The sequence below is a fragment of the Aphelocoma coerulescens genome, chromosome 1 (genome assembly GCF_041296385.1).
Source record: "Aphelocoma coerulescens isolate FSJ_1873_10779 chromosome 1, UR_Acoe_1.0, whole genome shotgun sequence".
In the NCBI taxonomy this organism is placed as follows: domain Eukaryota; kingdom Metazoa; phylum Chordata; class Aves; order Passeriformes; family Corvidae; genus Aphelocoma; species Aphelocoma coerulescens.
In genome coordinates this window covers 69766661-69785704 of record NC_091013.1, presented here as the reverse complement: position 1 = coordinate 69785704, position 19044 = coordinate 69766661, and the positions used below count along the sequence as shown (strand labels likewise).

The 19044-nt window shown below is 35.0% G+C and overlaps 1 protein-coding gene across 7 annotated transcripts in view; it reads left to right on the top strand.

The window, feature by feature from the left end:
* The window catches only part of NBEA (neurobeachin), a 467531-nt gene that overhangs the window by 118706 nt on the left and 329781 nt on the right, over nt 1-19044 (top strand). For all 7 annotated transcript variants that reach the window (XM_069012126.1, XM_069012137.1, XM_069012124.1 and 4 more), the window contains exons 11-14: nt 7107-7215; nt 9741-9893; nt 10631-10799; nt 18909-18988. In XM_069012126.1, the coding sequence (XP_068868227.1) occupies nt 7107-7215; nt 9741-9893; nt 10631-10799; nt 18909-18988 (511 nt within the window). The remainder of the gene's footprint in view (nt 1-7106; nt 7216-9740; nt 9894-10630; nt 10800-18908; nt 18989-19044) is intronic.

The following is a 19044-nucleotide window of genomic DNA, read 5'->3' as shown; positions in this document are numbered from 1 at the left end:
GATTTATTGTAAATAAAATTTTAAATTATAACACAGGGGAATATGAATATAGCAAATTCATGGTTTAGTGGTATTCTTTGTAAATGGTCTTTATTCCATTTATATGTATATCCCTGTGTGCCTTAGCTACATCTTCCATGAGGCCAAGTATTGAAATAACCTACAATTCTGCTTCTGGAGCGCTGTATAAATTCTTCTGCTCTTGTACATTGGAATTAAAAGAATGGAAACTGTGTTCATACTTTAAGTACATTTTCTCAGATGAAATTATGCACCTGCTGTTCAGGAGAGTGGTCTTTTAACTTCGTTTCCAAGACTGCTACTTTTCATCCTGATTTTCTTTACTCTGGTTTGAATAAAAAAATTAGCAGTTTAGGACAATAAGGCATTTAATATCATAAAAAGAAACATAGAGTGCACTGACTCTGGATGTATCAAGTTGCCACCCAAAGCCACTCCATCACTCCCCTGCTCAGCTGGGCAGGGTCAGAAAATATATCAAAAGGCTTGTGGGTTGAGATATGGGCAGGGAGAGATCACTCATCAGTTACTGTCACAGATAAAGCAGACTCGACTTGGGGAAATAAGTTGAATTTATTGCCAATCGAATCAGAGTAGGATAATGAGAAATAAACCCAAATCTGAAAAAACATCTTCCCCTTACTCCTCCCCTCTACCTGGGCTTAACTTCACTCCTGATTTCTCTTTCTATTTTCCCCAGAAGGGAACAGGAAATAAGAGTTCTGGTCAGCTCATCGCACATTGTCTCTGCCACTCCTTCCTCCTTAGGGGAAGAACTCCTCACACCCTTCCCCTGCTCCAACACGGGGTCCCTCCCACAGGAGACAGTCCTCCATGAGCTGCTCTAGCGTGGGTCCCTTCCATGGGGTGCAATCCTTCAGGATCACACTGCTGCAGTGTGGGTCCCCATGGGGTTGCAAGTCCTGCCAGCAAACCTGCTCCCACACGGGCTTCTCTCTCCATGGGGCCACAGGTCCTGCTAGAAGCCTGCTCCAGCATAGGCTTCCCTCAGAGTCTCATTCTAGAAATTCATCACTGAATTTGCTAGATGCATACATCATGCAGTAAAACTTAAGAATACATCTACTGTTTATCATACTAAATAAATACAGTGTCTATGTCCACCTTGAAGGTGATATGTACACCCAACTAGAATTTGTAGCAAAGTAAATGTAAGCAACTTTTCAGACAGTTTTATTACTGACATTATTTTCACTATTGAATGCAGATAGCCATGTTACAGAGTATATTGCACACCTCTTGTAAGTCAGTAAAACGGAAACATTGAAGAGGGCAGCAACTCCTACTCTTCATTTTTTCATGTAAATGTTTAGTGAGTTTTGCTTTGACCTGTTAATATCTCATTAATAATTTTAGTAATTATTTTCTTTTCCTTTACTATTTTTTTATATTCAGATGATGAGGTTTTGGGTTACTATCTACTAGTGCTGCTGCATGTACTTCTTTAAGATTAATAGTTTGATAAGAAACAGGAAGTTTCCACAGATATGAAACAACACATCTTGACAGGAATTAGAATTTGATGTATTGATTTTATTTATTAGCTTAATATGAAAAATCTGTGAGTTTCCAATAATTCTTATTAATGTCTTTAGTTTAATTGAATTCGTCTTAAAGATCATGGCAGCAAATAAGTTGAATGCCATGTAGTATCCTACCTTCCTAACCTGTCCTCTCATCCTGTCTTTCAGTCATTTTCTTGTCATAGCTGGCACAGGTATTTAAACTTGACAGTAGGTATGGAAGTAATCTTTCCTGAGGTTGCTGCATTTGCCTTTATGCCCCTCATGGACAGCCAAGGTCCCAGTCCACTGCTGACTCCAATGTAAAATTCAGAATTTGCATTGTTTAGTGCTGGTAACCCTTTCCCTCTGTGTTTCGAAGGGAAGAATGCTGGATATTGCTCCTAAAATTTCACATCACTGGTGTGACCTAGTTGTGCTCAGATAAAATCAGTGGTACTTGAATTTTCCCAAGCTGTGACAGCCAGAATGTGACTTGCCAAATCAGAATGCCTGGACAAGGGTTTATGATGAAACTACAGCCACTGTATCATGTAGTAGAAATCATTTGCAAACTCCTAAACTGCCCTACCTCTGCATACTCCAGAATATCCAGGGACTATTAAGGGTGACTAATTTGTTACTGGAGTCTGTGTCCCAAAATGTTTTGCCTCTTAGCAGATGTGGCTTGCCTCTCTAGTTCTCTCACACAACCCCTATTCAGCTGATTCATGTTTATGGATGAAACATGATTAGTAGTGTTATAAGCTTCATCACATGTTACAAGAAAAAAATTGAAAAGGCATAAGAAAGAAGTCACTTCCCCTTTCTCTGCAACAAGCTTACAGAAAGAAAAAACATACTTAAACTGGAAGCTAAGGAAGCACTTTAGAGAGCTGCCATAGCTGTAGCTCATAGAAATGTTAATTGCTGGTGTATGATTTTCCTTAATACCACTTTATCTGTTTATGCTGACTAATTTTCAATAATTATTATATTAACAGTCTGTGATGGAATTATTCATAGAATCTCCTTGTATTGTTTTGGAGAAGCTGAAAATACAAATATAGGATTTTTATCTTATAAAGGATTCTTTCCCAAAGAGAATTAGACAAAAAAAAAAAATACTTGCATCATTTTCTTTTATACAGACTCTTGAAGTTAAATGGTCTGTTATTAATAATCATACTTAGATCTCCAAGGCAACATGCCTACCTTATCTAAAGGTGCCTTTTGTAAAACCTAATCCAGATAACTTTGTAATACACGATCCAAGATGAAACTTATATTAATGCATATCTGACAGAGAAAATTATCATGGGAGTGAGGAGCCTAGAGAAACTAATCTGTGTAGTGGTTTAAAAATAAAATAGAATAAAAGAACAGCAACAGCAACAAAAAACAAAAATCCAAGGCAAATTTCACTTTTATCTTAATGATGCAAATTCCTGACTTCTAAGGTACTTCTAAACAGTATCATAACCGTTGGAAGTACTGCATCATCATGCTTTGGTCTATCACCTTTTTTTTCCTGCTTTTTAGTAATGAAAAACTGCTGGATTTCTTTTTTCCTAAAATTAGTTATATTTTCAGTAGTTTTTATAGTGTTCTGATTTAGTGTTGGTTGACATACATAGTTTCATTTTCTACCTGTATCTTGGCTCCACTGCAGACAAACTGATCTGTTCTAGGAAGGACATGGTCTAGAAGAGATGTAGGAATGGGCTGATGTATCTGTTATATCTGGGCATGTTGAAAATAGGAAAGAATGGAGATAAATTTTGTGTGGCAGTCCACAGAATTTTGCAAGTTTAATGTGTGCTGTGCAGCAATCCAATGCATGCTAGTTGCTGGTAAGTTTGTTAAGTTCTGTTTGAAAAATTGTTCAACTCAGAAGACAGTCTTCTCATCAATATTATTTTACCTCTGTCAACAACAACCTTTTAAAAAGAATGATTTTGGCAACCCCTTTCTGCTGATAAATATTTTCGTATTTCAAATCTTCAGGTTTAATTTGTGTTCAGCTGCCAAGATGACTATATAAACTGAGTATCCTTAGAAATTGTTAAAAGTTCTGGATTCAGTCCTCTGAATTATACAGACTAAATCCTTAGAATGTAATATTGAGGGGAAAAATACATTACTTCAGTATGGATTTTTATATCTAGATACACATTTGCTTGAGGTCAGCCTGACAATGTGGGGAAAGAAAAGTTTTGAAGAGCTTGGGAAAGTTTATCTGAGAATTCAGGCAGATCAGATGCTCTCTAGCATAAAGTATGTAAGGAGAAGAACATTGCATGTGAAACCAGTGTTGCGTGCAACAGCTGTTATTTAGTGCAATTTCATTCCTCCTTCTCCAAAAAGGAAGTTTCACCTAAGACAAGTCTAAGCAAACTCTCTGATGTAAAAAATCCACAAAACAAAACCCAAACCATAAATACCATACAACACCCCCCCCCCCCCAAAAAAAAAACCTGAACCAAAACCAAAAAACAACCCCGCAGACAGCATGTAGTCTGTTTTCTGCCTACCTCTGATCATCGTCATGTAGTAATAGCTTCAGTACTGTACATGCAGTGGGAATTTAAAAACATTTCCATTTTGATTTGATAGTTCTTCTATGAGTTGAAATATTACAGATCTTTTCCTTCCCTCATTTCCTGCATAATAGTATAAGCAAACTGCTAGTTAAATTCAATTATTATGTTAATTTTTATCAATACTGTGGTCCTATACACTATTCATATCAAACCTCGTTGTGCCTGCCAGATGGTTCTCCTTAACTGCTGCTGTTTCTGGTACTTGGATTTTTTTTAATGTGCTTGAAGGTGTAATGATGCATTCACATGTGCTATCCCAAGATTTGACTTACTATATACTGCAGTCAACTCTGTTATTTATGGTGGCAATCTTGGATAATGCAGAAAGATTGGAAGTTAGAGTTACTGCCTGCAGACCCAAGCTGACTCTGCAGAGCTGGATTGGGGTATCTTTATGTGTCTGGATCAATAGATGTTAAAAGCCATTTTGGAATTAAGTAAAAGCATAGCTCATTCACAAAGGCATTGGCTAAATTAATACATTTTCCAGCAACTAGAAACACTGGCCCTACTTTGCAGTAGCAGCTAAGGTAGCTCTGTGCAGAGGTAATGTGGGCAGGCAGGATTAGTTTCAGCTATAGCCCGCATAAAGATGGTTAATATCTGAAAAGTGATATTTGGGCACTGGCTGCAACTGAATTACTGCACTTTTTTGAGTCATTCTTTCTTACATGGAACCAGCTTGTCTGTTTCTGTGTCTGTGGCATGGTTAGGTATAAACTGGTCACTTACTATTTCTGAGTTGACTTGTGGTTTATGTGTACTTGAATAGAGGGAAAGAGAAAAATCTTTTTTGTAGGGTGTTAGTGTGTCTTACGACTTGCATTCAGAGTCTGTCAGAATTTCTAGCAGTTGTATAGAGATTGTATTGGTATGAGATAAGAATAACTCTAGTCCATGAGTTGACATCTAAATTCATAGAATGAACAAGTCAAAAGGCTTTTGAAAAAGTGCTTGTGAGAATAGAAAATAAATTTAAGTCTGGTGCTATGTTCATGGTATTTTAAGAATATTTTTTTGACATTTCAATACAATAGTAATAGTATTTTCTTTTTCTAATTTAAATTCTAATTCTGCAGATGTATGCTGTTTCCTGACTTTATGCATAATGGCTTGTTTTCCTAGGTCATGAGGTTACTCATAGAGGATGGTAGTAAGCACCATCAATCTAAATGGCATTTTCTTTTGCCTATTCAATTAAAAAAAAAATCTAAATTTAAATCTTCAACACTTTATGTGAGCTGCTTATGGATTTTCATGTAGTAAAAATGATTAGATTTTTATTTTAGATGACAAATACAGTAGGAACTTTTGATTGGGGTAAGAAAAAATTGATGCATATAATGTGGTTTGAAATTGATGTGACAGCTTGACAGGCTGTTTTGATAAAATCTTTGGAGTATTGTAAATGGATATTATCTGTGTTCTTTTATTGCTGACACTGTGGAGAATTCCGTATGTGATTTTAGATGGATTATTATGACCATTCAGCAATGAAGAAAGACAAGGCCCTATTTCATGTTCCCAGCATGTACTTTGACTACACTGTGTTTTTTTTGCATGGCAGCCTTACTCAACAAATAGAATAAATCTTGTTTTCCTCAGCACTTTGATTATTTTTTGGTGCTGGCATGAATTAACCAATCTCAATATTTATTTCAAAGTGAAAGATTCTATTTGAAGAGCAAGTGAACCTTTAGATGAGTAGATACTGTAAGTAAAGTTGAAAGGTATCAAATGCAGGTTGGATATTTCCTGTAAGTCACTTTTTCATAGCTCAAAAGCCACAGTTTTTACCCTTGCCTCTGCCTACTACCTGTGTGAGAACTTTCATGGTTGCAGACACTTGTCTATACAGCTAGGAACTGTTACATCTATTTAATTTTTAGAAAATGAATAATGACTTTATGTATGCATTGTATTTGCACTACAATACATTGTCATCTACCTTTTTAAGACATTTGAAAAATAATTTTAAATACTTCCTTTCTGTCACAAGTTCTTTTCTTTCTCCCTTTTCTCTGGGTTTTTCAGCAATAGATGAGTGTGTTTTTGTTTTATTCTCATCTCCCAAGAGTCAATTATGATTTTTTTTCCCTGTGGTGGATTGATCTGTCATGTTTCTACTGCTAGTTTTCATAACATAGTTTCACTTTCTTGATGATTCTATCCCCTGAAGTCTTTCATATCTCTGATATTTCTATACTGTAACCTTTTCTGAGCACTTTCCCTCCCTGTACTTTCTGAACACTTCACTTTAAGATACTGGGATGGGCTGTTGGGTGATTTCCTTGTGGCCTCTGGGGTCTCTCTGTGCTTTCCTAACTGGATGAAAAGTAATCATTAACCTTTATTTGGTCAAGCAGATATTGTTCTCATATTTGGTCTTTAGAAAGTGTGAAGGAAGCTCTCCACCCTGCTGTTGTTCCACTGTGGTTTGTGGTGGGCATCACTGCCCATGTGCATGTTCAAACATTTTATGCCTCACTTCTGTGTTGAGTGACTCTAGGGACTGAAAGTGTGGAATGAGGACATACCTAGTGGCTGGAAATTTTGCTGTTCAGCATAGCTAGTCTGGACAGTAAAATGTTTGACACAGCCCCTGCCTGTGTCATTCTAGCACTGTCAGTTGGATTCCACTCCGTGTCTTCTGCCTCTTTCAGCTGCCAAAACTTTGGCTAGAACTGCAAGCTCTGGGACTGGATATTTAAAACATGGGATAGTCATGGTCAAACCAGGAGTACTGACAGTGCTTGTCTGAATATGAATTCCCACTCCTGCCACTGTAATATGTGAAAAATCACTGGAGAAATTTGTGAACAGGAAAAATAAGATTTGTATTCTTTCTAGGAATAGTTCACCACCCTAAACCTGTTTCTATTCACTTAATAGCTGGTGATTATTGATAAAGCAACAGATAAATTTTTAATCTGAAAAAAATCTTGTTCTTTACATACAGTGCTACCCTATTGGCTTTCTTGGTTGAGCTTCTTAAGAGTTCAGTAGCCATGCAAGAACAAATGCTTGGTGGAAAAGGCTTTCTAGTCATTGGCTATCTCCTTGAAAAGGTATGTTTGGAGGATTTTTATCTTTGTTCTTAATATTTCTACTGTTGCTGTGGTACTTTCAATCACTTGGCTCAAATGACTGGTGGAATAAAATATATTTGTGATACAAGTATTGCAAATTAAAAATATATTGTAAGTTGTCTAAAAGAGTCTACTCATCTTCTTCATCCTCTTACATACCAGTATTCAAAGAATCAATTTTCTGGAGCTGGTTCTGTTCTCTTTTTTATGTTCTTAGTTTAGATCTCTCTGTGAATCACTTTAAATTTTTTTCATTTCTCCACTTTCTGTCCCCCAAACTTGTTTAGGAAAGTTGTTTTGTTTCTAGTTTGTACAAACATAGCAGAAATGTCATAATTGAGATTTAAGGTTTTTTGTGTGCATGTTCATAAAAGTTAAATTAATTTTCTGAGACTCAATTCTGAAATTGTTGAAATAGTGGCTCTGTGTTTTAAAGAAGAAAACTGTAGCAAAATTTAATTTCTGAAAGAAATAGTTGCAAAGGACATTCCCTTTACTTGCTCATTTTCAGGTATGATGAGCAGTTATCACAAAACTTAGGTTCAGTTCAGTAGTCTGAGGAACATCATCTGCCTCCTGGCCTCATGGCACCCTGTTACTGGGGTTTATTAATCTAAATAACCTGAGAGCAAGCTACTGTCAGATATACTAAGATAGTGATGGTCCTACAATTGAAGCTCATGGCTCCAACATTCTTGAATATCTACTACTGGACTTTTATTACCACGAGGTCAGCATAGAAATCTTTTAAGAAGAAGATAAAAATCATAATAGCACCTTTTAAAAATGTTCTGAATTTTGAAGAAAAATGATAAGCAGTTTCTCTCATTCTGTTCCCTTTGTTCTTTGCGGCTTGGGAAATACCTTCACTCAATACCTAAAAGCAGATTTTCTATGCTTCTGTTTTCACTGCTAAGCAAGTGTGATTTAGAATGTCAAAGAACTAGCCTAAGGTAGTGTCTTTTTCCAAGGGTAGGTTTTCTTGTGACATAACCAGAATGAATTTACAAAGCTGTTAGCTTTGGTTTGGTAAGTTATGCACATGCAGACTGGGTGAGCCCTTGTGGAGGGCTTTCTCCTGAATAGAGCACTGTGGTTTATGCACATGGAATACATCAATTTAGAATGTTGTACATGACTTTTTTTAAAAAAAAGTTTGCACACTCTTCTAATTAACACCTCCTATGTTCATTAGACTTGGGCATGTGAATATTTAAAGCACTTCTATTGATCACAGTGTAATTCTTAAAACAGATGTTGTTTTCTGGGTGGTTTTATTACATTATATTCACTTAGCTGAAGTTTTTTGAAAGGATGTATTTTATTTTTTTCAATATATGCTTATATTCAGTTGGCACACATGGTGGGAAAAAATCGTTTTCTGTCCCAGCCAGCCTCAATTTTTTGATTTGTAAATTATCTGTTGTATCTGTTGTTCATTTGCATGTAACCAAATACTTCAGAGAAAACAGAAAGCTCTTTTTTTTACTTGAACTTCCAAATAGCATTTTTGTTCTTATTATTTGCAGTTTATTTATTGTGAATTTTGATGTACAAGCCAAAGGAAACAATCAGCATCAGCATCCAGGCTGAACTTATATTACTGACAAGTAGACTTCAGTTCTAAAAATAACAAATCTCCATATTCCCAGACTGTACTTACAGAGTTAAAAATAATCGAAACATAGAATCACAGAATCGTTTAGGTTAGAGAAGACTTTTAAGGCCATTGAGTCCAACTGTTTACTCAGCATTGCCAAATCTACCACTAAGCCATGTCCCTCAGTGCCACATCTACATGTCTTTTAAATACCCCAGGGATGGTGACTCTACCACTTCCCTGGGCAGCCTGTTCCAGTGCTTGACATTTTGTAGAGAAGGCAAGGGGAAGGATGTTTAGAGATTTTTCCTATTTATTCATTTGTTAATTTAGTATACAAAGAAGTTTGTCAAAGTCCTCATGCCATGTTACTATATAGGAGCAGGTCTCAACAGTGATTTTATGGCATATGCTATGAAACTGAAAGTCTCCTGAAGTTTGAGGAAACAATGAACCCAACTCCTTCAAATATCTACTCCAGTTAAAGAAACAAAGGCACATCTCCCAATAATGTGTGTTCACACACTCAGACACCCGCTTTCAGTAAGACACGTCTTTAAGAAAGGATAAGGACTTCAGATGAAGTTCTCAAAGAATTGTGCTGTAAAATGTAGGATCCTGACTGGGCTCTAATAAAATGAAAACACATCCAACTAAGCAAAATACCAAAAAAACTAAATTATTGATGAATATTTTAAGCTGTTATATACAGCCATTACAAAAGCCATTAATATTATTAGAAAGTATAAGTTGCCTTCATATTCAATGACATCAAAACATGCAAGGCTGCATGCACTTAATAATCATGAGCCAGGTGAAAATACTGCTTCATAGTTTGGCTGTAATTATTTTAAAGAAGAAGATTTTTTCTTTATCTTTTTTCTTTCTGATTATTTTCCCCCAGTCATCTAGAGTTCATATAACCAGAGCAGTTCTGGAACAATTTTTGTCATTTGCAAAATATTTGGATGGATTATCTCATGGAGCACCTCTACTGAAGCAATTATGTGATCACATCCTTTTTAATCCTGCTATCTGGATACATACCCCTGCAAAGGTAATAGTACACTTGAATAATCTTATGACTCTCCTACAACAAAATTAAATACCTATATTCTTTCATAAAATTCTACTTAGATTTTTGTTTGGTTGAGTTTTTTTTAAACATGGTAATAGCAATGATTTTTTGGATCAGGAAGTCTACACCCTGCTTAACTATATACTCCAATGTCTATTATAAGTTCCTAAAAGAAGTTAAATTATTACTTAAGATCCTGTCTAATTCTGTTAAAAGACTTTTTAGAAACCCAATCCCTTTTTCAGTGGTTGCATTACATCTTTTTCCTACAGATTAGGCATAAAATTTTGTATTTTTAATTACAGGCAAATTGTGTTTTGTTACACATTGATGTAAACTCTCATTTAATTCAAAATTATGTATTCTAGTTTGATAAAATCTATAAAACGTTATCATTCATCTCTGGTAATAATGAATTATTTGTTTTCCTAAGTAATCATAGTTGAGATACGTGAACCAAAGTGAAAAGTGGCATTTTCCTAAAAACTGATATAAAAAGTCATAATAGAAAACAAGCCAATATGTTTATCTTTACTTAAATCATGGAATATCAGTTCTAGGTACCTAGGTATCAGTCCAGCCCTTGCCCTAACAAAATTGTAAATAGTTTTTGAGTTTTTGATATCATATCCAAAGTATATTCTAAAAACACCCCTACCATTTGAGGTTACTAATACAGAACTTACATTTATGTGGATAACTGTTTCATTCTTTAGGTGCAGCTATCGTTGTATACCTACTTGTCAGCTGAATTCATTGGGACTGCTACGATCTATAACACCATACGCAGAGTAGGCACGGTGCTGCAGTTAATGCACACGCTGAAATACTACTACTGGGTGGTCAATCCTGCTGATAGCAGTGGCATTACTCCTAAAGGATTGGGTAAGTGCAGCACATAAGAAAGAAAATGTAAGCATTTCTCCTTTGGGAAGGTTTATGATGTTAAACGTCTGAAAGCTCCTTGAATCTGTAGACAAGGAGGTAAATAAGTGGCAATAGTTGATACCGGTGGTCATCAGTAGAAGGACTATGGAAGTACTTTTGGCGTATCATACACCCCTGCTGATAATTTCTTATGTTTATATGTATTCCCAGAAGATTCCAACTCTGACCTTCCACATAGCATAAACATATGTGGGCATACTTTAGGAAACATATTAAAATGATTGATTTTTCTTCTTCTGTAATAAAGAGGAAATATTACATGTGTTTCATATGCCAAACAAAGCTTTGTGTGGTTTGAGTGGTTAGTAGTGTTAAGCGACCTTGAAAACAGAGTGGAAACTTCTAGTTCTTACTGCAGAAGTCTCTGAAGATGTTTTTCCAGTTCAACAATATTTTCTCTCTGTCCTTATAAAATAGAGATTGATTTAGCTTTGGTTAAAGTGACGCGCTTAGCTTAGCAAAGGAGGTATTGAATGACAGCACCAACAGAATGCAATAAGAGATAGTGGCTGAAGGCTGTGTGTTACAGATGAGTATTAACCAGAGTAAATCATTCTAATCCTATACATTCTGACTGTAATGCCATTACATTTAGCTATCTACTTGTGTAAAGCAGGAAGGATTTGGCTGAAAGTGTCTCAAAAAACACTTGATAAAGGAGAACTTATTAATTATCTTTATTCTGTAACTGTTTCTGTCATGCTGAGAAATTGAATAATTGGGAAACGTTTTTAGTACTGTCACATATCCAAATATTTGAGTGACATATATAACACATTATTTATTGAATAATTCTTATTTGTAAGTGAGCTGTATGCATAGGGGATTTCCTCAATATTTTTTTTAATAAGTAACAATTATTTTCCTAGATTAGGTATCCTGATAGACAGTGAAGGTGTTGAAGGTCACAGAAAGAGCTGCTCTAGGATCTTGGATCACATTTATAGTTCTCTCATAGTATATTAGATGGACAGTAGACTTCAAAAATTATTAAAATTTATTTTAAAATACTTAACAAAAACCCACTGTTCTCCGTTCATTTGAATGAAAGGTTTGGAATCCTAGATAATGAAAATTACCTGTGATGGTTACTTAACTAGCTTGAAATCTTTGTCAGTGATGAATTATATTATCCATTCATACTGATTCTGGATTCCTGCTGCCAAAATAGAATTGATTTCTCTTTTGGTGCCTGCAGTGAAGGTGTCTCCTTCTGAGCTAGATGTCTGCTGATTATAGACAGTGGAATGCAGGATTCAGTTGCCTTAATACAGGTTTCCAGCATCATTATAGTCTTGGTGAGTCATCCCACCTGCCTCTCAGAAGGATGCAGGCTTCCTGTCCATCCAACCCCATATCTGCTTGTTTTGGGTAGATATTTTGCATACTTTATGGCATGACAACTTACACTGGTAGGTATGTTTAGGAAGCTGTGTCCTACCTCTAGTTGACAGACACTTGAGAAATGCTTTGCTTGAAGCGCAGTTGCTTCCTAGACTGTGTTGCCTCTATTGCTCAGATCTCCATTAACCTCCGGGGGAGGTTAGAAGCTGGTCTCCTTTGGGAACTACACTGTTGCTATCTAAAATTCGGGTGAGCAGAATCCTACCCTGGGAGTGGCTTTATCCAGTTCCATGCTTTCAGAGCTCTGCTGAGGTTTACAGTAGTGTACTGCACAGGTACAGTTTTACTGTCAGACAAATTAACTGTATCTGAGATCAGAGAGGAATTGGGGTGTTTAAAACTCAGCTGATCAGCTTATATACATAGCGTTTGTGACTGTTGAATACCCAGCTGTTGTGAGGTTAAGTTTTCGGGTGTCAACCAGTTTTACAGCTAGATAGAGACTTGGAAAATTGCTTAACTAGCTTGAGAGTGGAAGTTTGATAATACAGTTTACTTGTTATGGCTGAGATTCTTTTTAATTTTTTTTCTAGTATATTTGTTTTAATTTAAAAAACTCCTGTGATTCTGTGTCATGATACTACTACCTAAAAGCACTTTGGAAATGTATTGCATATTACAGACTGCTTCCCTCTGGCTAGGTTTGCTCTTTTGTGGAGTCAGTGACATTTCTTTCTGTAGGAAGCATGAATTGTTTTTATCTTGCCCATATCTGCCTCTTTGCAATTAGCTGTAATTTTTGAGTATTTGTATGTGTAATGCCAGTTGCATAGCTTCAAAAAATATGTATTCATCATAATCTGAACAGAAGTACACAAGAATACAAAATTAGGAATGAGAAATTAATCAGTTAACTCTAAATTAGCATACATATGGCTGGTTTACATCCATACCTTTTATTTCATTCAGAGTATAGTACATTCTGCTCTCATTTGTGTCAGTTCCAGACAAGATTCTTTTTTAATCAGGAAGGCAACCAGGTCAGTCCCTGAAAGGTAATCAGTGTAAATTAGTGGTTGCTTGGTGTAGCAGTTTGACAACAAAAATCAAAATTACTAAGGCCTTCATACAGTAATTGGGAAGGTGTTTTGTAAACTGAGGCATATTTTCAAAAACATACTATCCACTATATCTGAATTTTCTCATTTTGTCTTTAGTTACATTTATAGATAAACTTGACTTTTTGACAGTTCAGTATCTTCTTTCTTCCTTGTTCCTTATTCTCTTCCTTCTTCCCTGCAGAAAGCCCTGTGTAATTGATACAACAGAAAAGAGACTACTACTTCTTTACAATCTGTAAAAGTGGCTTTTCTTGTGTTGCATTGAAGAATGTCAGCCTATCAGAGAGGAGGATCAGTGAACTTAGCAACAGATATACAAACCCAGCAAAGCTATGGAGTTTTCTCCATGCAAATCAGCACTGGGACTTCTTTTGCTATTATTCCAGAGATAACTTCTGCTTATGATGAATACAGCTGTAATAACTGATTTGATTTGCAAGCAAATGGCTTTGAAAATATAATAATTGCTGAGGTGATGGGTTGCTTAATTTAATTTCATATTAACTGCATTTCATAATAGATTTTTTATCAAATCTGCATTAGTTGCTTGCAATTGATAAAATTCCTGAAAATTTTTCAAAAAGTTTAATCCCCTGAATATTACATCACTTTTATTTACCAGATGGTATTTTAACATTAAGTGCAGCTCTGGCTGGTTCAGACAGCTTTTAGTGGTGGAACAGAGTCTTAGAAGTATCTGTAGTTATTATGCTTTAGGGTTTTTTATTTTCACCTCTGTTTCAGCTTCTCGTAACTTCAACAATCCTAATAGTTCAAAAAAGGTAACTCTTCCAGGATTTTGGGTTTGTGTTAATTTTTATTAGCCTGCATGCAGCCAGTACTACCAGAAAGTTTATAATTTGTTAAAATGTAGAATAATATATATTAAAAAAAATTGTTAAAGTAAGAAAGTTGCCGTGTAAAAATACAATTATGTGAAAGTTAAATTTGCTGCATTTTAAGTAACATTTGATATCTCAAAATGGAAGAATAGGACCCATTTTCTTTGCACATTAATTTTAATGTATGAAACAGAAAAATGTCGTCATGTGAGTAAATGGCAGCTGAAATTCTAAGCTGACTTCACATGAGACTTTTCAGATCTGGAGAAGACTTTACTGGAAATCATGCCAATATCTAAAATTTGACTGCATGTGCTATAGTGCTTTCAAATAATTTGCTGTCATATTAGCAAGTAAGCTTATTCATGCAGACATTTTAGTAGTGTTATGTTTTCTTGTCTTCTAGGCATGTCATTTTTTATGTGGAGATACTGAAACACACTTTAATATTAGTAGTTTGATTTACTATTACTTGCAGACAGTTACTCTGCTTCAGGGTTTTATTGCCTTCTGCTGTCTTAATAAAGCACAAAGTGGGTGAGTCTTCTGTACTGACAGTTTCGTAGCCCTTATTTTAAGGCCAAAGGAGCTCAATATTGAAGTTTCCCATTTGGCTGATGCTGCTTTCTTTTAAAAATGAAAGTTTTTCACTTACTTTTCCTAGTAATCAACTTATAAGATGAGAGGCATAAATGCTTTTTAAAAAATGAATTTTAATGAATTTTTTTAAAGGCTCAGACACTTATTTTAAATTTGGTTTTGTATCTTCTCTTTCATTATTGGTTTCTTGTTTCACCCTGATGTTTCTTCTTAGATTCAGAATCCTGAATTCATATTTATTTTTCCATTTCCTTCTGAGGAAACACTGTTTCAGAGTGTAAAAGTATCAACTTGCTCCATAATTATTCTTAGTAGCTTTTACATTTTAGATGTAGATCCACATAGTGGAGACAAGTAATCTATTTAAAATTATGAATTATACTTTTCTTCTGGTGTTGTTTTTTTCTTTTTTTTTACAAAGAGCCTAAAAAGTCAAACTAATTTCCAAAGGAAAGAATCTAAATTTTATTTTTTACTATTTACACTTGGACTATGGTTATAGCTGTTATCTTGATTTGCCACATGCACACTTTTAATATTTTGTTAAATCGTGCAGAATAAGGATAATAGGATCACCCAGCCATTGCAGTATCTAAACACACAGCAAAGCAGGGAATGGAATGAAACTTATTTAAAATATATAGCTTCTTTCTGTAATTATTGTATTTTATGCTGAGTTGTAAGGGACCCATCAGGATCATCAAGTCCGATTCCTGGCCCTGTACGGGACACCCCAAGAATCACACCACGTACCAGAGAGCCGTGTCCAAACTCTTCTTGAACTCTGTCAGGCTGGTGCTGTGACCGCTTCCCTGGGGAGCTTGTGTTGTGTGACAGAAATGTGCGTTTAAGTTCCAGATTACTGTGTAGTTTAGTTCATTCCTGAACTCAGTGGCCAAGCATTTCTCTTTCTCTGCTGGTGTTTCCTCTGTGCTTCACAACTCTAACTCTGAGTGGACCTTTTTGAATAGTATCATGTCTCCTAATTTAACAACATGGTTGTTAAAGTACAAGTTATCTCATGCTAAATAGTTTTCAAGCGTGTTTTTCATGTCCAGTATTTTGGAACATAAACTGTAGAAGTGGGAATTAAGAAAATTATTATGAGGAGAAAGTAACTGTAGTTTTTCTTTTTATGGATACAAGAAGTTTCACAGAGTTATTTCAAGAGCTGGGTTAGAGTGGAACTCAGTTCTTTTTAGATTTACAGCAGAGAGAAAAACAGGTCTCTGTGATCCACATATCATGTGATGTTATTTATGTGTGCATGGAGATCAGATTCTGCTATATGTATCATGTTTTATTAATTTCAGGAGTAGAAAAAATCATGCTTTTTACATATTAAAAAAATCAAAACAGATGGAAAGATGTTACATTTGGTTGTTGGTAGAACTGATAACACATTTTTTTTATTTCCAAAGACAGAAATAGAAATCATTATTTTTGTTATACAAAGCTCACAATCAGTTTTTTGTTGGTTTGTTTTGGGGTTTTTTCACAGCAGTATTGATTATACTAAAGTCTGTGAATATGTTTACTTATTCCCTCTTATTTACTTCTGGTTTATGCCCCTCTAATTTCTCTATGCTGCAGGGATGAATTGGATGAAATTATAAATTCTTGTTTTTCATTTATTTTTGTCTGGGTAAAGCTGGCTAACTCTTATTATGAGTGTATATTTTATAAAATCTGACGCAAATGATGGGCTCTCTGTGAAAAATACGTACCTAAAGAAATCTAAAAGCAGGAAATGCTTTAGTGACTCATCCTCATGTGGGGTAAGGGAGGCATCCCTTCTCTTTGCCAATTAAAAAGAATGTTACTATTTTGTATTAGGGATTTATGGTTGCTGTACCAGTTCTTGAAAGGATTATCTTCATAGTGGATCTGATGTTAGCTTGGTTTTAGTCTTTAGAAGTTCTGATTATCAGTGTCTGAGTGATGGTGACACTGAATTGTCTACATGCAGTGATGGGCACAAAGATTAATAGACAGCAAAGAAAAGTACTTTGCAATGTTTCAGTTGAAAAACATGATCTACTTGTCTTTCTTTGCCTCAGTATGTGTGTGGATAATATATACTTTTTTTTAATTGTAGCATAAGTTACACCATTTTTTGGTCAATAATACTTTTTTTAAAAATAAATCTTCAACTAGGAATCAATTCCTTCAATTAGTAATGAAGTAAAAAACTGTGATGATATAACACTTATAGTGGAAAATCTGCTTTAGGTAGCTTTAGAACTTCCTATTTAATTAATTCTATTCAGTCTGTGTCAGATGATCATTACGTTATATGGCTGTCATCCTTTCTTCCATTCTTTGTAGCTGTCTGGTGGTTACATAACCTCCAGTTTCTCCAGCCTGTCTTATTTTTCTGTGCCAGTCCTCTTAATTTTTGAAACTAATGAATTCTTTTGGGTAGCAGCTGTCCCCTTTTTCTGGTTCTAGTGCAGTGAAGCTTCATGACACAACTAAAATGCAAGGAATAAATAGTACTAGAGCACTGAAGGGAAAATTACCCTTTACCTGCTTGGCATACAGCCTGCAAGCAACAACTCCTTTGGTATCCTTTGCATGTTGAAGAACCATTTTCAATGTTGTCACACATCTCCAGGGAAATGAGTGGGGACATGAAGAAGTAGTATAAAACTCATGTGTCTTTGAAGATGTTCCCAGTTAAATTGGGATATCTCCTTTTTGACATGTCCTTACAATTTCTGTTACAGAAATGTTTTGCAGACCTCCACATTGCCTGTTTTCTGTTTCCATAATTACAGTCTTTCAGAAAAGACAAAATTATTTTTTTTAGTCCTGTTTTTCAGATATTGTCTGATGTTGAATCCAAATAAGGTGTAGGAGGGAAGAGGGTGTACAAAGAAAGCGACTTCTGTGCTGCAGTTAGGAAAATTGAATCCACTTTTGAATTAGGGAAAAAAATAGCTGTTCGTTAGAAGCACACCATTGCCATAAAAAAATTCATGCGGTATTAATATAATTGCATCTAGTACCAAAAAAACCCAAACAAACTCCAACTGACTTCTGTTTTCCTTACTGTTCTTACACACAGTGAGTGGAAAGCTTGAGATTTATTTGTTTTTTTCTGAAGAGTACACAGTCCTCCTCTCTCCACTCCTAAACAGGGAAGAAAACTTCAGTGTATTAGCCATTCTTTTTGTTCCTGCTAGTGAAACAAATATACCTTACCTTAAGGTTTTCCCTTGTTGTGAACTTGGATTACTGTGTGTAATGCAGTGGCTTCACTTCAAAAAGTGTCACCAAAAACTATCAGAAAATCTTAAATAAGAAGTTGTGTTCATCTGGATTGGAAATAATACTGAGACATAGACTGTAATTAAACTTTGTTCTGTGTTTATCAGTGTAAGTTTAAATGGCTGATTGAAAAGTAATTTAAGTTGCATTTATTTTTACTGTGCAAAATTTAAGACTGTCTATGACATGCATTGTCTGAAAACCAGGAACTTAACAAAAGAATTCCTGGTTCAACTTCAATATTTATGAAAGAGGAAAATGGAAAATACAATAGAACTAGTTCCAAATTACTATAGTTGTTCAAGCTCTGATTTTTTAGATATTTCTGTTTTCCTGATATACTTCATCACGAACAATTGTTTAAAGTATTATGGATTACTTTTTTTTTTTCTGGTTTAAATTGAGTATTTTCTTTAGATAGTAGTTTCTCTTTGGTTAAATGACTGTAGTTTCTGCTACAGGTAAGGGCTACCACTTGTATTTCATAAATCCTTTTTCTGTTGGTTTTCATTCAGATGATATTTAACATAGTGGTTTAGTCAGTCCAAGTTGTTTATCACATATTGCTGTCTATCTATTACTATCAACTTATTACTCTCTTTCATCTTCTCGTGTCTTTTAAAAAACTAAGTAAAATATAATATGGATTTCTTTTTTTCCAAATGGAACATCACTTACACTTAAATATATTGGTGTTGAAAAATGTGATTCTGAAAGGTTATGAATGATATCATTTGCAAATACGAACTTTTATATGAGTAGGCTACTAAATCTATACTCTCACAGGAACTGTAATTTCCTTAAAAAGTTGCAGTAATTAAAGGTATTAGTTTATATTTAAAAGTGTTATATTTTGTTTCTTCCAGATGGTCCTCGGCCCTCCCAGAAAGAAATCATATCATTAAGGGCGTTTATGCTTCTGTTCTTGAAACAACTTATATTGAAGGTAAAATGGTCTATTCCAGAGTGAAGACATTGACGTTTGTTAAATACTTGTAATAG